Consider the following 20,769-nt stretch of genomic DNA (forward strand, 5'->3'; position numbering starts at 1 on the left):
TACCTTCCCCTTGCTCCTATGTAAGACGAGGATGGGTGCAAGTATATGGAATTTATTATGCAACAACTGACTGGTCACACACACACGTGCGTGCATGTGCCCACCCTGAAACATCAATTACAAACCTCAATTTACCAATCTTCAGTTGCTTGCAATTTTAATTCTATAGCTGTCACATTTACAAAGAATTTTATCACCCTCCTCCCCTTTTAAAAAAAATAATTAGGTATGATTTTCCTAATTGCTAATTACAATACTTGCCACTCTTTTGTTGCAACAATCTTGGCTCCATTTTGCTCTGAAGAATATCGATTGCAAGGTAAAATCTCAAATCCACTGTCAGTTGCAAACATTCGTAAATAAATAAATACCTGCAATGGGGGGTGGGAGAGAGCAAACAAACAAAAACAAAACAACAACAAAAAAAAAACTCTGCTGTATTAAATGTGGAAGAAAAGTCACAAAAATTTCTTCCATAAAATGTTGAAAGTTGATTACTTAAAAAAACCGCCATTATTATATTCATCTTTGAAATCAATATTGCTTTACTATATTTAGTGCATTTAAATTTGTGGACATTCAAGATGATATTTTAACTGTACATCTGTACATATTACCCTAGAGTCTTATTTTGTCCTTCAAAACCACTTGGAATTGTTTACTTTGATAACCCACCATGGTCCTGATTAACTCAATGTCAAAGGATACCTCATGTGGCACAACAGTCAAGCTAAGACGACAGTAAGCGGTGGTTTAATCTTTCACTGAATTTATTAGGAAGTTCTTTTGGGAGTTAAGAGGATCTTATGATTACATGTATTTTTTGAGAACACTCTTGCATCATTTCTTTAAGGAAAAGTTCTCTACTCCTCTTTAATTGACATTAAGCCCCAAGGGAAGAGAAAAGACCAGTTACTGGATTCAGTGACTGCTCTATTCGTTCTACAGTAAGTTGTGAAAAAACATATGAACAATCTGAAAGCGTGCATTAATTATAAATACACCTACATGTTCTTTGAACAACCTTTCCTGCATTTTGTTCTTGTTAAGAAAATAGTGCCGGGCCCAGTCACCTGACGTCAAGGACTTGAAGGCTTTTTCTAAGTGCTCATCTTTCTTAAAACGTTCAATCACTTCTTTCAATTCCTCCTGCCTTCCTTTTATGGGTCGAAACCTGAAATAAAAATAAAGCCATTCCAGTCAACTGTTATTCATCCTTATTTAAAACTTTCACAAAAAGCTTTTCCCCCACTGGTGGCAAGGATTATTCACCTCTGAGCATCAAGGAACTAACACCAGGTAGACCTAGTTCGAGTCCTCATTTCTAGCACTAAAGCAAATCTGAAACTTTAAAGAACATTTATTCTGATGAAAACTGTAGTTTAGCTATATAGTAGGTCTCAGATAAGACCAAGGCCTAATAATGCAGAATGATGGTTTACTGTCTGCTGCCTGACATTCAGGGAGATTAGATGACACAGGAAAATAAGAATTTTCCATATCCTTCCCTTGCTAGTCATTTCATAACGGACTAGAACCACTGCAACTAAACTGGATCAGGCATCATTATTCTACCCTATAACACTAAAATTGGAAAGCTACTGTTGTTAGGCTGAAATGTTTAAAAAATAAAAACAACAACAAAAACTCATCTTCAGATCAACAGGTATGAAAAACAGAACTTAAGAAACACAGCTCATATGAATCAAAAGACTCATGGAAGAGCAGAACTACATCAGTGTTTGATTCTAGGCTGTAGACTGCTTCAGGAAAAGCTTTCGGTGTTTGCTTTAAAGATTTAAAAAACCCCACAACCTGCAGGATACTGACAAGTCTATCATAATTCCCTATAACTATCTTGCTACTAAATATGGGGAAAATAAGCGTTCCTAGTGGTTTCCGGCCATTTATCAGTACTCTCAGAGAGGGCAATACGGTATATTACTATGGTTCACCAACTCTACATTTGCATCCGTATGAAGAACGCATTCCAGCTGTTTAAAAATTTATCCACGAAAGCAAACTAGTCTGACAGAAAAACCTCTCCCCAAAAAAAAAAGACTAATGAAAACGAGGGGCTCGAACTACAATTTCTGAACAATTATTGAAATGTGAAAGCAATACTATTAAGCATTACAGAAAACTATTATAGCTAGTTCCCTTGATCTTGAAGATCAGAAAAAGGAATGAATCTACCCGTCTCACCCACAGCAGATAAATTCTTGGTGACGGGACAAGCATGTCTTCTGTATTCCTGGCAGGAGGCTGGGACTTTTTTCTAAAACTAGAGATGCTCAAGCAATGCAACCTCTAGCCTTAGTAGTAGGTAGAAGACTTCTAGTGCTTATGCAGGAGTGGTTTGTGACTGAATTATTATTATGTGCAGTTTGAATGCAAGTACACAACAAACCTCAGTGGACTTTCTCTATAGTGATCTGCAGGGGGAAGAACACCCCCCCTCAAAACCCAACCAAAAAACCCCCAAAACTTTTTATGCATCTCTTTGCCATTAAGGCGGCTTACAGACTTAAAACCACAACCCACCCCCAACACAGCACTTTACTTTCAGCTCTGTGCACCGCTGCTCCCAGCACGGCACATGCCCAGAAGAGGCACTACATCAGTTTGACTCAGCTCACTCAATGTCTGTATAGCTCACATGCTTTGGTGGGGGGCTTTTTGGTGTTTTGCAATAGCTGACTGAATCGGTTACTAGATAAAAGTGCCAAAATGCCTCGCTTGAAGTGTGCAGTCTATACAGATGTTGCAGGAACCAAGTCAAACTGATGCAATGCCTCTTCCGTTAAAGTGCTTGTTTTGTTGTTGGTTTTTTTTAAAAGTCTGTCAGCAGCCTAAATGTCTACCTGTTTAAATAAGACATCACCATGTTGTTTAAGAAAGGAAAACATTCCCTACATGCTTACAAATTTTACGTATTTTCTTGAAGCTTGCAGTTAGTTGTTTCAGTATCTCCATTAGGGTTTTATCATACTGATTTTAATGTTGTTTCATTACTTATTCAGAACACCTGTACTTAGAGAAAAGTATGACTTTTGAAGGAAATTTAAGTTCAAGCAGTTTGGTTGATCTCTCATCCCATTAATTTTTTTCTGAAATGGGTTACTGAATCATTCACATGCTCATTTTGTTAACATTTCAAGTGTTTTCAGTGATGCATGTTCAGATACAGCAAAGCTTGAGTTCATTTTATTTGTTACTCATCTCAGAGAACACCAGAAGTTAAGGACTCTGAATGCTCTCTTTAGGATGAGGACAACAAAAAGTTTAATCAAATCTAACAAAAGATAAATTGGACTGTAATCTTTATGCCCTTGACACAAGTTGGAGGCAGAAGAATGGCTGCATAATAGTAACGCTGCTACTGATGGCAGTGGAAACAGCTAAAGATCCATGGTTCTACCTTTATACTAGCGTTTCATTCATCACCAGGTCCATTTGGTATGCTCTCCTGGAACACACACAGTCATTCTGTAGATCATTCACATACTGCCAAAAGACTGGTACAGCAGCCAGTAGAACTTCAAGCAAAGATCCCTGCAAATGTACCTTTATAAGTGACAAGATCACTGATAGACTTTTTATTAACTAGAACAAAATTTAACAAGGTGGCAAGATTTGGTTCAAGACTACAGGTGTTCACTAGTAAGATTACAACCATTTGCTGTTGATATTTTTGGTTTAAGCCAGACAGCTGGAAATGGAACTCTCCATTAACAAAATATCCCTAAATAAGGGAGAGAAAGAGCTGGGTCTTGAACATGCTCTGGAAAGAAGATTCAGCTTGGAAATAAAAGTATATGAATTACCGAGGTAACATTTCTGTTCATTCTGTAACACATTTTAAGTAGACATGTTAAGGGCAATCCCTTCTTTTTTGGGGTGCTGGAAGGAAGGTAGTATCTAGATTTAATAAACTATATGAAATGGACTGTTCTTAAGATACAAATGTCAGAATATTCCAATGGTGGAACCTAAGTTGAAGTGGTCACTAACATTAAAATTGGGACTTCTTTGCTCCAATTTTCAGCTTCACCTTTCTTTTCTTCATTTCTTTAGAAAGCAGCAAGAAAAGTTTAATTGGCCAGAAGTAAAAAGTACACCAAACGACCATATAACAGGACTACTGTAGGCAAACAGCTTGCATACACTTATTTGCAACCAACATGATAGTATCTTTCTTGGTTTGCCCTCTACAACTACTCCTGCTGAACTGACTAAATTATAAGCAATACTTACAATTTATTTTGAACAAAACATGTCCCCTCACACCTGTAAGACTGATGACAGAAGTGAAAAACGAGTACTTAACCCACTCTACTAAAGATCAATTACAAAAGCATCATGCAGGAGTCTCATTCTTAGGTCTCCTGACTCCAGCATGAGTGCCAAGGGCTGTACCAATCTTTTGGCAGTACCTGAACAATCTAAAGAGTGACTGAATCCTGTTCAAAGACAGCATACAAAATGGCGACTGCTGAATGAAATGCTGCATACAGGCATTAAACGGTTTGTTTCCACTGCCATCAGTAGTGGCACTACTGGCACACAACCCTTCCTCTTCTACATGTATCAAAGGCACAGCGATTACAGTGTTTTCCTTGGTTCTTAGAGTTTTAGTTCTCAGAGGCACTTTTTAGACCATTTTGACGACTATACTCTACTGATACTGCTTCACCCAAGAGGTCTCAGAACATTCCAGTCAGTTATTCTGAAAGCAGGAAACAGAGTCTTTGAAACCCCAGCTAGACACAAAAAGTTAAATGTATTCATTTTTATTAAATTTATTTAAAAATACCAAAGAAGTAAACCAGATAAAAATGGAGGCCAGAGTGTCTATAAAGTAAATGCCGAAGATCAGTGTCAATATTAACAACTCTCAAATTCAGAGGAGAGGTGGAGGGACAGGTGACCAAGAAGCTTGCACACTATCTTCAAAAGTAGTAACATTACAATGTAAGCACGTTTCCCATTTTCTAAAAGGGGCCAGGAGTGCCAGATTGTCACTCTTAAGAATAAGTTTGAAGGAAGCCCCAATAATATACTATTTTAACACCGTCAACAAGAAACATTTAATAAATGAAAATTCAATTAGGACCCCCACCCCTCCCAACACACAGAGAGTAAAAACTGGCTTGCAGCAATAAGAAGTATACCAAAATAACAAATCACTGGCAAACGAATTTTGTCTCTTCCTACTTCAGAAACAAACTGACAGGGTATGACCTTTGCCCAAGGTCATATCAGAGCAAAAAAAGAGTTACTGAAAGAATCTGTAGGCTGACTCTAATCGCTCCTTTACACATGACCATGACTGAAAGCTAAATTTCATAATAGGCTATGGGAAGTACCCTCTAAGACTGACTGAATCATGGAGCTATCTTCAAAACACTTAAGAGTTAAGATTATTTTGAATAGTCTTCAACTGTTTTCTGTGTTTTGGGTAGAGCTTGGTACCTTTCAATACTAAATATGAAATGTCAAGCCCAGCCTAATATCTAACACATGATAAGAAATATAAAAGATCCTTTCGGATGAAACTTGGGTTTAGTAGGAATATACTTTCCTGTACAAGTAAATCTACTCCATCTACAGGTGAGATGGAAGTCTTGTTGCTCCCTCAACCAGGATGATGACAAAAATTTGTGTTTAGAAGGAATGGATTGGTATTTCCCAAATCACAAGCAGCAGAGAAATATTTCCACTGAAGCATAAACACTGAAATTTTCCTAGCTGGCTGGCAGCAGCATATAAATAAAGTAAGTTGAGACAGTTGGTTTATCTAGAAGTCTTGAAAAGAAAAAAAAAATTAAAAAACCTCCACAAAACCAGAACCCGCCCCCCCTTCCCCCCAAAAATTCTGAAAGCAATCAATTAAGTGTCAAACAGTGTGTAGACTTGCAAAAAATCAAACTGGGAACAGAGCTCTTGAGGTGCTGTACTCCTATAAAATCACAATGTGTAGATAAACCATGTATGTGAAGCACCCCTAGTGTTTAAGGCTCTAAAGCTATGCACAATGGTTTCCTGCAGCATTTGAAACATTTCTAATCAAAACCCTATACTAGAAAAGGCATTGTTAGGAAGGTGACAAAACCCAGGTGACAGTAAACAATAGATGTCTGGGAACAGGATGAGGGGCACTGAACCCAACAACGTCCTCGTTACATTCAGATGTTTGGCACGTTGCTTCAAAGATATTACCCGTGTTGAATCCTGACAATTAGAAATTTATTAAACAGCTAGGAGTCTCAAAATCCAAAATGCTCATGAAGGCACTGACAAACTCAGATGTGTGCTCTCTCAACATACCATATGGCAAGGGTGTCAAACTTACTCTGCAGCCTAGAAAGGGTCCAAATTACAGGGCTCTGTGGACCAGATACAGCCCACAGCACATGGCAGCATGTGACTCTAGCACAAGGCAGGTAGCACAGCTCCGGCTCTCATTGCACACCACATGACCAAGCTGCAGTCGCAGCTCTAGCTCTGGCACAGGGCAGCAGCTTCAGCATAGGGCAGTGATGGGGCTGACAGTCAGGAGCTGGGGCCATGGCACTGACAACAGACAAAGCAGCCAGAGGGCAACCAGGGTTGTAACCACTCTCATTTGCCCTCCTGTCACCAACAGTCATGTTCACTGTGGCCTAAGGGATCTGGATACTGCAGCAGCCACCACTGCCAATCTCAGGTGGACTGCTGGTTGCCTAGCAGGCTGAATCGAGCAGCTCTATAGGCCAGATCTGGCCTGCAGACCATAGTTTTGACACCCCTGCCATATGGTGATGGCCTAACTCAAAGCACTGACGCCTCCATATACCAGATTACCCAAAAAGCCTATTCTTCCTTAAAAGAGCTTTTTAAGGATTGTTGTCCTTGGTTAAAGCTCTCCACACCTTACAAAAATGTTTTACTTGGATCTGATTATGTGCAGTTTGCATTGTGGGACTTCATTCTGGGAGGCCAGTGTCAGACAGTACATAACCACCATAGCTCTGGTATGGCAGGGATTCATCACTGGTTCTCACAAAGAACCCAACTTGTGCATTGGAAATAGCAGCCGGCATTTCCTCTATAATATCACCAATAGAGTTTACAAAAGTCTGAAAAGAAAGTCACTAGTAAACACACATGGAAATACAAGTAAAAGAGACCATCAGGGTCAACAAGGGACTTGCTCAAAGAAGGAAAATAGAAAAGAAAAGGGAAAAAAAAAAAGGAGAGAGACAGCCTCCAAACTAAGGATGCAGTTAGAATATGAGCCGTGTCAAATGGAACTTCTGGACAGCTCACAGCAAGTACCATATTTGCTGGCTTTGGCCAGAAAGAAACTAAACATACCATTCTGAACACACTGAAGTACTTAGTGTTGAAGTCTGGTCATTAAGATAGTCCTTCTGAGTGCTAACAAGAGCATCAGAGCCAAAAGTCTCATGAAACAGGAGTTTTCCCATATACCTCATAGTGGAGTTATGGAAACCAAGAGCAAAACTTCTGCCTTAATAGTATCTTTGCAGAAAACCACTTCATTTTGATAAGCAGGAGAGTACAGATCTTTTAAGATTTCCCTGTAAAGTACTTTATTGAGGCAACAAGATAATACTGTACTTGAGGATGCTGGAATTTGATGGTCAACTAGATGATGGTCTGTCCCAGTTTGGTGCTTGTAACTGAGAAGGTCCTATTTCAGTGATTCTCAACCATGATGCTGTGGCACCTGAGGGTGCATGAAGATCCTGTCAAGGGTGCCATGGGGTGCTACATCATGTTCATTGTTAGGTGTGCAAGTATGCTTCACAAGAGATTCCAAATAGGAATCCATAGCATCAAAAACATTCTGACCAGTTGTGGTCTGAGGTGTTAACAATGGAAGAATTGCTCTTAGTTTTCTGTAGTCAAAAAACAAGTGAAAAATAAGAGCTGGCATTTCCTGAGGCATACCTTAAGTCTAAAAAGGTTGAGAACCAATGCTCTATTTAGCAAGGCTGTCAAGGGGAAGCAAAGTTCTCTCTCTCTCAAGTTTCTCTTACCTCAGGGTTACTTAAAGAATCTTGAAACTTCAAGTTATAAAGCCAAGGATCAGTGAGATGCTTGCTTCTAAAGGAAGTTAAAGGAAAGGTTCTGTTAAGTTCAGGAGGACAGTACCTTGATTAAATTTAGGTCACTGACAGCAGTGAGTTTGAACAAACGGCAACATGATCCGGCAAGAGATACAGCATGGAACTCCACAAAGTACACACATCTATCATGCTGCACTAGTGAAGGATGAAGAGAACAAAGTTTGAAGTGACCAAAAACTGCTTCCCAATGCCATTTATTTAAGAGTTTACTCACTTCAGTGGATGTGAAAACAAAGCATTATGCTGTGTCTAACACTATAGCATTAGTACAACAGCTAATGCTATAGGGCTATGGTGCAGTGGGATAAATTGAAAGGTTCCATTTATAATAAATTTGGAAAGTCTAAGTTTTTATTTTAATACATATGCAACACTTTTTGCTATCAGACATGGTCTTTGTACTTGGAAATTCCTTAAATTTTGCAGAGCAAAAGTTATTTGTATAAAATCAGACAATTTTTAAATCAAATCTGCTTTTGCACTTCATCTTCAAATGTCATTAACAAAGAAGAATCAACTTCTCATATTGCAGGTGAAAAGAAAAACTACATCTTCTCTAAAAATCAAGGAAGACCTTGTGGGATAGCAGCTCACTAATTTAGTCTACTTCAGTTCAAGAATTTTAAATGCAAACTATAAATTACATCTGTATGGATGAATTATTTACATCTAAAACTGAAGTGGGAGGGGGATGGGGGGGCCCTCTTCAGCCACAATTTCATTGTTGTCAGTAAAACTTAGCAAATAAATGCTTTTCATTTTTGGATAAAGGTAGTCAGAGATTTTTTTTTTTTTTTTTTAAACCAACTTCCCATCCCACTTCATATTGCCAGTCTGTCAGTAAATGTTATTACTGGATGTACTGCAGTCCATGTACTATGAAGAGGTTTTATAACGTTTTAATACTCCAGCTGCATTTCAGCTGAATGATACGATAGAACAAACATAATAATAATAATAATAATTATTATTATTAAAAAAAATCATCAGCATGTTTTACTGAACTCCTCTGATACAAAACGGTTAAATCCAAAATCACTGGGATATTTGGCAGGGGGTTAGGGGGAGTGAGAAAGAATTGAGAGGACCATGGCTAAATAAAAATGGCAAGATCAATCCAAATTTAAAAGAGAGACAGAGAGAGAGAGATTACAGAACATACAGTTTTTAAACCAGTGACTTTCAAACTTAAGTGAATTTTCTGTATTTGTAAGAATCTGGGTCTCAAGAAGGTAAATAAACTCCAGATGAAAACAAATGTGCTGTTAAAGATGCTATTTACTTGAATTAAACACACATTCTACAGGGAGGCCCTGTGGGAACAAGACATGAGAAGAGGTATACCTGTTTACAAGGCTATATTATCTTCATTTAGCAGGGTTTGGCAGTTTTGAGCATACACACAAATCTTTCAAACCCCAAGATCCCTTAGTCAAGAGCTTAAACATCCTAGCCTTCCAGTAGTCCCTGGAAGGCCACTACTTCTAGAAGCCAAATTTAGAAATGGGCTCAGAAATGGAGGTGAATTCTGTACAACTCTGGAGGCAATACAGCTGGAAAACTGTATTTATTTATTTCTTTGTGGCACTGCCTCTACAACTCTCTATGAGGAAGCAGACAGACATGCTCTGCCAGGTTAAACAATGATCAAAAGTCTGCTCTTGAAACTCATTCTTCATGCAATGTGTGATGTTTATATCAGCCCTACAGATTTCCAGCACAGCTCACTGTGGACACATTATTTTGAAAGCCTATTCCTTAGCTAAGTAAACTCACAGATCAGACATGAGGAGCATCAATCAACTAGTTCATAATGTTATTGAATACAGCTGTATACACTTATGAAACCTGACCTTGGAACCCTTCTCCAACGTATACAGACGCATCTGATTTTCTAGTAAGGCTTAATTCTGTGTGCCCCATATTTCTCAAGATATGCCATCCCCTCTTGCCAGGATCACTATGGAACTCTGGAGGAATGCAAACACCAACTGACTGAGAAAAGTCTAAAACTATAACTATTGATCTAGCCTATTTGTGATTCTGCAGGAACTGCGAAAAAAGCAGTTTCCATAAACCCCATGAAAATGGCTAGTCCCACAATTTTGGTGAGGAATCACCAGGTTAAAAAAAGGCCTAAAAATAAAGTGCTGGCTCCCCAGTGGTTCTCAGAGCCATTATGGCCTGGCCTCAGCCTGCAGGGTAGGATGGACACCCCCGGCAGGAAGGGGAGCAGTAAAGATGGTGGAAAATCCGTAACTATAAGAGTCAGAAATATTAATAGTTTATCTTTGTAGAATATGGACAATGTGGGCTGGCCAGGGTTGGCAACTCCAGGATCAGAGAAACAGGATAATACAGAGGACAGCATCAAAAACTAGCTCAACAGATCCTTCTACAAGTTTAGTTATTGCCATATTGTAACCTCTTGTATCTGTTAAGGTTTCAAGATGGGAGTATATCAGTTGAAAGACCATTTTATAAGCTACTGCCATGCATGGAAAAATAAATATTATGAACCTCAGCAAGTCTTCAGAATAACTAAGGAGACTTTTTAGACAAAGTCCAACTGGATCAGGACAAGAAAGAACAAACCTTTTAAGTAGCTCTGGATGACAGCACAGCACTCCCTAACTTGTTTTCTTCCAAGACTCCAAAAGTTTAGGCTAGAACTTGTCAGTCAAGCAGAAGACAACTTGGCCTAGAAAAATTGATGAGCTGTGCTGGCCACTGTGTGTGAAGCCACTTCAGTGAGGTCTTAGCGAATACCAGGGTGATTCGCAGAGACAAGATTTTCACTTTGGGGAAGAGTAACTAGACAGATTTTAGACAAGGCCAGAAGCTTTGAGAACAGTTTGTAAAGCTCAGAATTGTTACATCTTCTGTAACATTTCAACTGTAAGGAGGAACAAAGTCTTCTTTCCTACTGCAAAAGCTAAGGCAATCTAACTGTGCTGTGCTCTCAAGCAGAACTTGGGACACCTGTTTTGATTGGTAAGGAAGGCCATATTTGGATGGCCCCAAACTACAAATGGACAAGCCACTTAAAGTCTGAATGACCACTTAAAGACTTGCACCAAGTCATCTTAGGTTGCCTATCAAGTGGTTTTCCCTTGCCAGATGCAGAGTGGCCCCCCCCCCTTTTTTTTTTTCAAAAGCACAATTGCCTCCCGATTCAAAAGTGACTGAGCTTCACACTGCCTGTTCAGAACCCAGCCCTGATTAGAGCCCACAAGTATGCAAGCAAGAATGAGAAGGGCACCACCTTCAATGGTTTCTAACATTGTCCAACTGAAGAAACTTTTGACCTAGTTCAAGCTGTGAACACTTCATTTGTATAATCAGGTTCCTGCACTATTGCAGGGATCACATCTGCAGCACTGCAACAGGTGTTAGAAACATGCAGGTGATCATCTGGCTGAATGCCTGTACGTAAAAAAAAAAAATCCTTAAAAGTTTGTGACTGCCCTAGCTGGATCTATTTCCAGAACAAAGCATCTGAACCTGTCCTGTGACAGTAAATCCAGAGCTTTGTTGGGGATACAGAAAACAAGCAGAGACTACATCTACCTGAGAGTAAGTAAATCTTAAAATATTTATGGGCCTACCTCCATGCTCTATTAATTTTCCAAGCACCAAAAAGAAAAGAAGTGCAGGAATATGAAAAAGTGCAGAAGTAGGGCAGCTTAAACAACAACAAAACCCCATTTCTTTTAAAAGGTGAACAGATAGGGACTCTGTGCCCAGGAACTGTGCCAGAAGGGCTAAGAGGAGACAAATTATTGCATCTCACTCTTATGAAAGGAAACTTACACATTTGGCTTATGTACATTTACAACTAAAATATGGCAGCCTGGCCTGTATCCAGCAAAGGACTACACCATTCTCAGACAGAGGTATTTAAAAAAAAAAAAAGTGTTAGTCTCCCAGAGGGTGTCAACTATCCTGCTATAAAACTGAGCAATTATGAGACAGACAAGGTACAGCTACGTTTTTAAACACATCAGTAAGACAGATCAGTTGTCACCAAGTGCTTGGCAGTAGTTACAACACACAGCAAACTGCTGCCAGGACAGAAGAGCACTGCCCTGTAGCAGTACTGCCTGCTAGGAATCTGAAGTACTTCCCATGCCCTTCCTTATCAAGACATGGAAACAAGAGTCTTGAGAGGAAGGGATCCTGAACTAGTCCCAAAGGTTGACAGTAGGAATTATGCTCCTCATAAGAGCCAGGTAGAATTAGAGGATCCTTAGTTAATATTCAATTTGGAAGTGTCCAGGTGTCCAACTGGAATGCAGATTACAGATTCATTTGGAAAATGAGAAGTATTACAAGTCAGTTATGACATCACCTCTAATTACCATATTTTCAATAGAGCAAAGATTACTTTTTCCAGCACTCTGGAAGGCTCCCTGAAGAAGGCAAGAGTGAAAGCTTGGATTCTGGCATGGCTTCAAACTGAAGAGTGAATCCCTGACTTACATAGGGCTGCTCAGTCTGCAGGAATGGGTTCCCACCACTAGAAAACCTGGAGCAAAACGGTTACATGAGAGAAAAGGAAAAATGGTGAAAATCACAGTCTTACAAATTTAATTAAAAAGCCAAGTCTAAGTTACTGCCTAGACACATTTTGCTGAGGTGGGAGTGAGTAAGACCTAGAGGAAGCAAAGTGCTATATGAGACTCTAGTGGCAGGCAGTTCCAGTACTCCTGAAATTGAAGCTTACAGATCCTAAAAGATGATGGCAAGGCTACATCCTATTCCACCAATAAGATACACAAGTTTATCTACAGCACAACAGTGTTGGCATGTCCCAGCACTAAAGGGGCTCAAGTATGTCTGTTAGGTCATAGTCTTGAACCTGGAGCCTTGGCCTGCTTAGCTTAGCACAAATGCTCAGCCTAGTCTGCAACGTCCTCAGTGGAGCACTGGGGTAGACACAGGTGGCCAAAACTTTCCATCTGGGCCTAGCTACCCACCCACTCCCTGCCACTAGAGTGGTCAGCCAGGGTCAGATGACCTTTCACCTCTTCCAATATAAGCCCCTGAAAAGGATGGGTCTAGGCAACACAGCTCAACCATGTACCTATGCTACTGCACCTTTGGCTTGGGCCTCTCCTGGCTCTCTGGGTACCTGACCCAGCTTACTCATAGACCCCAGGTTTGGCTTGATCCTCTGGCTTCCTGACGACTTGTTTCATGTCCAGGATACCCAACCTAGCTAGCCTCCTGACCCTGCACTCTGCCCAACCCTGTGGATCTTCAACTTGGTTCCCCAAACAGATCTTCTGGCTCCTGGATTCCCTACACTTAGACTCTACACACTCCCTTTGGATCCCAGCTGCTTCTTCTGACCCTGAGTAACACCCAAACCTGGCACAGCAATATCCTGCCTCCATGGACATTTGCTGGCGAGGTTGCTCTGGATGAACCTACACAGCAGACATTTCTAAGGCCTCTCAGACCAAGAGCTTGACAATGGGCAGAAGGATGAGCCTGGAGCAGCCTCACTGACTTATTTCTGGGTTTGGAGTATGCCTGTGGATGTGAATAGGTGAGGTGTGTGCAGGCTCATCCTGGCCTGGACACACTGCTGTTGCAGTGCAGACAAGGCCTTAAGTAGCATCTAAATGTGCCCCTGCTTAAAAAAAAAAAAAAAAAAAATCAGTTAGGTGAAGGGCAATTGGGTGCTCACTGCTTTTTAACTCAATCTTAAGACTAACATGAAGTCATGTTACAACAGCAGACAATGATTTTTCAGACTTGAGTGGAACGGAACAGGATCAAACTCAAGATGTTAATATACTACTTAGACAACTCAAAAGGTGGAATAAGACCTGGCTCTACCTTTTTCTAATCTAACTCAGACAGATTTAAAAATAAAGTTGTCCCTAGTTTCTCCAAAAAGAAATGTCACTGTTTTGACTTTAACCTGCCAAGAAATAACTAGAACTGTAAAGTCAAAAGTGATATAGCTATGAGCAACTTCATTGCACATATAAAAAAGGAACTTATACAGATTTCTTGGGTCTCAAGATCTTGAATAACTGGTTTTTAAACCTATTTCCCAAAGGCCATCTTGAATTATAAAGGAAGAATTAAACTAGGCCACAGAAGCCTAGCTGTTCTAGGTTTTTAGAAACAGGGCTGCAAATTATCACCACAGTATCACTTTTTCAAATATTTTGTCCTTAGAGATAAAATGCCATTTCCCCAGCTTCTGAATAATCATTTGCAAACAAAATTACAAGCAAGTATGTAGCAAAATCCTGAGAGATTAGCTCCATGATCTTATTCTAGAACATGCACACAAGAAAACAAAGGTTTTTCCAGGCCTCTTCTAGCAATTCCAATAGACTTTCATAGGCAGGAAAGGCTGCTCTCTCAGAGATTCAAGATGTCAAAACAAAACTTTATTTTGAAAAATGTAATGAAAGAGATCTTATGAGCTACATTCAGTCAAACCTTGGGTGATGATAGGACCTCTAAAAGAAAGGAGGACAAACTCATCAGGGGACACAACAGAGAAACCTTTGAGAACTGTCCTACTGTTTTCTCTTTTAGAAGCATCAGGTAGAACTACTGATCCTGTGAGCTGAGGAGAAATAGCTCAGAGAACCCAGAGCAAACGCTGCCCTCTCAAGAGAACAGTTTCTTGTTACCACTCCATGAAGAAGAGGACACCTACTCAGAAGACACAGCACTATGAGAACCAAAATGTATAGTATCCCAAGAGAGGGTAAAATTAAAAAAAGTCAAAGATGCATACGAATCACCTAAAATATTTCTGTGCCCAAAGTAAACTCTTAAGAGGGTACTGGCTGTAGATACTCAAAGAACAGGCTTCGTTTCAACAGCAGAAGAGTTCAAAGCAACAAAGTTTGTATTTGACAGGAACATAAATAACTCCATGCATCTGAAGTGGCTGTAGTTTTCTCCAGAACTCTGGCTCACAGCATCAATGGTTCATCTACAAAACTTTGTGAAAAAATAGGTTAAGAGAAAATCTGCCTTAACTCATGCTGACACTTTGATGGGCAAGAAGCTGAACTCAGCACATCTAGTGGTTTGAGCCTCCAACATTCCCTCCATCAGAATCTTCTCAAGTGGCACACTGGCCAGAGATATATCCAATAGGGATCTCTAGAGAGATCATGAATCCATCTAGATCTCTCTTTTCTGGGACCCTTCGGATGTGGAGAAGACACCCATATTGACTTGTGCTGGGCTTTTTATTAAAACAGCCTTTTATATCTTCTTATAAGCAACCAGCCAGCTACTGCTTAAAAAGACCTGGCAACCACACAGCTCCAAGGAGGGTTTTTACAGGTACAGTAGTATGAGGCAATTGCACTACATGTTTCAGTGGGTGTGTACACACACTAAAATAATGCTACTTAACTAAGGCAACTTAACTTAAGTCACGTCAGAGCATACACACGTACAGCTCCCCGACATGGATGGCAGCCATCTTGTGAGCTAAGGTGACTTAATTAATATGACTCAAGATAATACACCTCAGAGGTATATCATGTTGCACCACATTTAAGTCAACTCTACTCCACATACACGTGTATGCTCCGATAGTTAAGTCGACTTAAAAAAGTTAAGTCAGATTAACTGTCAGAATGTTAGTAAATGTGTACACACCCAATACTGCTAGCCAGGTTAAATCATATTATTTCAGACAATGTATTCTTTCACCAAAACTTCAGATACGGTCAAGAGCATAATATGCAGGTCACTGACCTTTATTTTATGATGGTAATAGCTCATTTGGTGGCTATGGGAGGAGTAGGAAAAAAAATCATAGAAATAAATGTTTTCCAGTGAATTATGAACAGTTCTTTCCCTGTCCAATGTTTTCAGTGCAAATGCTCAACAAATCCTTAGGCTGAAGTGGTCAATGAGGCTCTCACAGAAAGTGTGTGTGTAGTCTAAACAAAGGGTGGTCAACTTGTGGCACAAATGTCAAAAATGGCATGGGTAGCCTGTGTGTATGGCATGCAGCAAATTGGGCAGGAAGCAGAAAGAAGAGGTAGGCGATAAGAGTGCTACTCAGGGTGCAGACTTAATTTGTGGCATGCCTGCTAAAGAGGTTGGCCCCCACTTGTTTAGACACTTAAGTGATAAAAATATAAACTTCAACTTGCACCTGTGGAAACTGAAGTTCAGCCTTGGTTGCTGATCTTCTGCCTTCAGTGGACTATTTTTTATGCAGAACAAGCCTGGTATTCATACACAATACACAGGTACAAACATTTTCAACAACACTACTTCACTATATACCTTCAGACAAACAAGGACACAGCTAGAGGAAAAGTGAGTTCTTTTTTACCATGAGCTGGCATTTTGTTTCAAAATCACCTCCACAGACAACTGTGAAATTAACACCTGAAAGACCTTATTGCAGCTGCTTCAAAATTAAAAGAGTTGTGAGACTCTAGCTTCATTTCCAACTCTAACTGTATGTCCACGTATGAGAATTCAGTCATTCCATATCAAAAATTTAATTTTTTGTAGGTTGTTTTTTGTTTTGTTTTAACCTTCCCACATATGTGGTAATAATAAACTTCAGCACCTCTCTCAAGGAAACATCTTACTAGGAGGAAAGAGATCCAACCTGCCCAGCTATGACAACAAGCACATCACCTCTGTACAGGAAGAGCTGAACAAGAACTATTTACAACACCTTTATTTCAATTAATTGCAACAGCAAAAAGCCTCTCAATAGAATGGCACAGAAGAATCAGGAAGACTGTTTCTGATAGAAGTTTTAAGCCTCACCTAAAATGTTTTCCATAATGCTCCAAGTTTAATAACTACTGTCCTTGCAGACTAATTGCAGATTCCCTGTAACTGTTTTCCAGGTCTGAGAAAGGAAGAAATATATGATGATAGCTTTTGTGTTAACTTTTGTCACAGATAAGTAACAAAAATAGTAGATAAATGTAGTTTACTTATTGAAATCTCATCACCAAAAACATTATATTGATGAAACCTACTTTTTCAAATCATAAAACAAAAGAAAAAGAAGAATAATTTCCTTGACAAGAAGCTACAGGATTAGTTATATATGTAAACTCCTCAACTAACTGTCCAAGCAAAAAAAGTGCAGGAGCATGAATACTGATTACAGAAGATACTTAGACAATGTGGTAATGGGCACAGTAAGAATACCTACCTGGATAGCATGTAAATGAAAACACAATACAATGGAGAGACCATGAACAATGCAAACTTTCCTAAAGATGATATACACTGCAATCTAAAAACAGTTTTTTTGAAATGGGAAGTTCAAGCTTTTGATCACATGCTATTATCTGGTTGTAATTCTAGTGTGCAACTTGTACAGCAGTGCCTCACCAGCACCTTAACTGGTATTACTCTGCAAAAGTAACTTAGCTCCCTTATTCATCACCCACTGGCCTGTTCTATATGTTCAAGATCCAGTCAACCCAGTAAAATACACCAATATCCTAGTAACACAACTTACTCATTTAGATAAAGATTATTCTCATAATGATTAAATATTTGATTTGAATGAACAAAATATTCAGCCAAGGAAATATTAATGTGAACTGGCTAAACAGTCTGCTTATTTATTATTTGTAATAAAAATGCTTTTTGAAGACCACAAACAAGATTAAGGGCCCACTGTGCCAGTACAATGCAAGGCAGTCTCTGCCCTAAACATCTTACAATAATAGTGTGCATTTTTGTAATGAGCTTACAGAATAAAATTACTGCAACACAGGTCTTTGCTTATAAACAGGCGTTTCACAGATTTTCACATGTACTCTGTAGTAGACTGGAAAAAAGTAACAGATATCCACAAACCAAATGTTTATCCACATGAAATTTAGGTATTAATCTGAAAACCTGGGTTTGAGAGCAAATGTACATACATACCTGACTTCTGTATGCATTCATATGTACACTAGGAACATATACATGCCAATCTGCTGGCTGTCCCTGCAGTGGAGGTTTACATAAACTTGTTTGTGATTGTAGGTCCCAGTGTCACCAATATTCAGGTTTAATGCCCAGGCATTTTTATAAAGTGAAATACAAAAAAAATAAATAAATAAAAAAAATCTACTTTTCTATTCCAGGGCATTAGTTCAAAAGATTAACTATTTAAACCCTTTTGAACAACTAATTCTTACACTAGGAAACTGTCTAATGTCTTGTTTTACGATGAAATTTGACCACAGGGCTTAACAGAAATACCAGCTACAATGGTGCAAATGTGTGCTGTTGTAATGCTCTAGGGCAGTGGTTCTTAACTGGGGAGTTGGGACTTCCCCTTCAGGGGTGCTGTGTCAGCAGCAGCCAGGTAAAACTGCCCCATATGCTCCTGCTGCATTACAGCGCTCTAATCAGCCTACAGCAGGCAGCTTTTGCTGTGCAGCCTCATGCTGTGAGGCTCTTTCTTGTCTGTCTGCCGCAACATTCCCTCCAGAAACAGGTGCAAGGGGAAGTGTCCCATCCACTTGTTTTCAAGAGCAACGTTGGGGGTACCAAACCAGGAAGAGCTGCACAGCACAAGGAAGTGCCTGCCTGCTTTAAGGTAATCAGAGCCTAAATGCTGGAGGAGCATGTACATGTGGCACAGCCCATCCTAGGCTGACTGTGCAGCACAGGTTAGTGTCACTGCAGTTGCACAGTCCTGAACAGCAGAACCCAGTTGAGAAGCACTCAGGTATGCTGGGACAGCACCAATAGTAGTCCCCAGTCAGAGATGCTGCTACATTCAGAAAAAAGTGGTGGTGGGGTGCCTTGAACCTGCAAAGGTTGAGAACCACTGCTCTAGGTTCCAATTAAAAGAGCAGCAGCACCTTAAGAACAAAAATTACCAATTTTTCAAACACACAAGAAACTCTACATTTCCCCTTTGTTTACATCACCAAGACGCTTTCTCTTCTATGCAAATAAAGGCAAGCAAAGTTACCTAGTATTCATTTTGTGGGTCTGAAAACCTAAATAAGGATCAAGAACCAAACTAGTTGCTAGGTCATCGTTTTCACACAGTTCCTTGGCAGACATTCCAGAGGAAGGCACGTAACGACTCTGGCCCTCAAATCCTGAAGCACCACTACCTGCAAAAGGAAAGAAGAGCAAGAGTCAGGGCTAACAAAAACAGAAAACCATTCAAGTCCTTTAAGAAAGGCAATCCTACTAAAAGCATCACCAAAACCAGGAAAAGGGGAATACTAGATCTCAGACAAAGCAAATCCTTTCAAACAACAGACCCAATCTTATCAGTATGGACTCCCAACAGCAGGGCTGTGCGAAACAGCACTGTTTAGTTTCTACTTCTGTTTCACTGTTTTGATGGGATACTGTTTCGAAGCACTGTTCCATTTCATTTTGTTGAAACTGTTTCATTGTTTCGAACATAGGCTATAATTGGGAATCATGAAAATGCCTGTAACTGTCATTTCTTGCCTGATTTGGATGAAAATTGCGGGGATGGTAGCCCCTACTGAGGGCATGAAGCCTGCCAAGTTTCAAGGAGATAGGTGCAGAGGTTTCTGGGAAACTGCACCTCAAACGGTTCAAATCAAAAGTCCCAACACTTGCTGGCAGCGGCAGCCTCCTCTCATCCAACACAGAGATCTGGGGGACTTGCAGCCCCGGGAGGGCTGTCTGTCTGTGCAGTAGTCTTGTCCAGCGCTGGGCACAGCCCACACCCACCACCAGGATAGGCAGCCTGAACCTCCGGGGGCCCACTCCACCTGGAAGGAATCTGACACAGCCCTGTAGCCCTCCTGGGAAGAGCTGGGGAACTGAACTGGGAGCTGGAGAATCGAACCAGGAGCTAGATGTCAATATCAGAGCAGTCCTTCCCCCCTCCCTCTTCTTAGTTTCTGTTTAGCTTTAAGCAAGCCCAGCTTCGAAACTCAAAGCGTTTCAAAACTTTCAAAATGTTTCAAGTGCCCTTGTTTAATTTCAAAGCTGTTCTGAAGCCTTTCATTTCATTTTGATTTTGCTGTTTCAAGCTTGAAATGCATTGAAACAGCTTCCAAATGAAACACCTGTCGAAATTTCGCACAACCCTAACCAACAGCATGCTTTCTCTGCATGAAGGGACTAGATAAAGAAAAGAATTGAGGACGAAGGATGTGGTTTCTATCCTAAGCACATACCCATGACTCTGAGCTTCTTTACAAAACATGGAAAAATCATTTAGAATTCAGTCAATTCTAGCTAACCCCATTAACAAACAAAAGGAAGGTCCTAACAGAATTCTCTGGATCTGCAATTTTACAACTTCTCCAGATTCATGCTTATAATGCTTCCATTTTTCTAGAACAAGGAGGATAGGGAGAGGTCTACACCATGGCTTTATATGCCAACTGATTTATGCCTAATCCTCAATTAATTGTGCAGATGCAGAATCCCTTATTTTCTTTCCTACAGGCCAATTCTTAAGATTTCTGGGCAAATTATTAAATTAGAATACATCCATAATCCAATCTGAAACAATGTTTGTTTTTAGGCAGCACAGATTAGGCAGTCTGTCTCCCACTTTCCCTCTCCCATTCAAACTAAAACTACATCAAAACATTTGAATTTAACCTTTCAATTGGACTTCATCTTTTTCCCCTGAGGAAATGGTAATGGT

The 20,769-nt window shown here is 40.0% G+C and overlaps 1 protein-coding gene across 1 annotated transcript in view; it reads right to left on the reverse strand.

Annotated features, from left to right (window-relative positions):
* Positions 1-20,769, reverse strand: part of KMT5B (lysine methyltransferase 5B) — a 47,250-nt gene that overhangs the window by 11,028 nt on the left and 15,453 nt on the right. The window contains exons 3-5 of the mRNA XM_019519825.1: positions 19,093-19,240; positions 1,009-1,174; positions 262-371 (exon numbers count right to left, since the gene is read on the reverse strand). Of these exons, the coding sequence (XP_019375370.1) occupies positions 262-371; positions 1,009-1,174; positions 19,093-19,240 (424 nt within the window). The remainder of the gene's footprint in view (positions 1-261; positions 372-1,008; positions 1,175-19,092; positions 19,241-20,769) is intronic.

This window comes from Gavialis gangeticus, unplaced genomic scaffold, assembly GCF_001723915.1.
Source record: "Gavialis gangeticus isolate Ggan-Ray unplaced genomic scaffold, GavGan_comp1, whole genome shotgun sequence".
In the NCBI taxonomy this organism is placed as follows: Eukaryota; Metazoa; Chordata; order Crocodylia; family Gavialidae; genus Gavialis; species Gavialis gangeticus.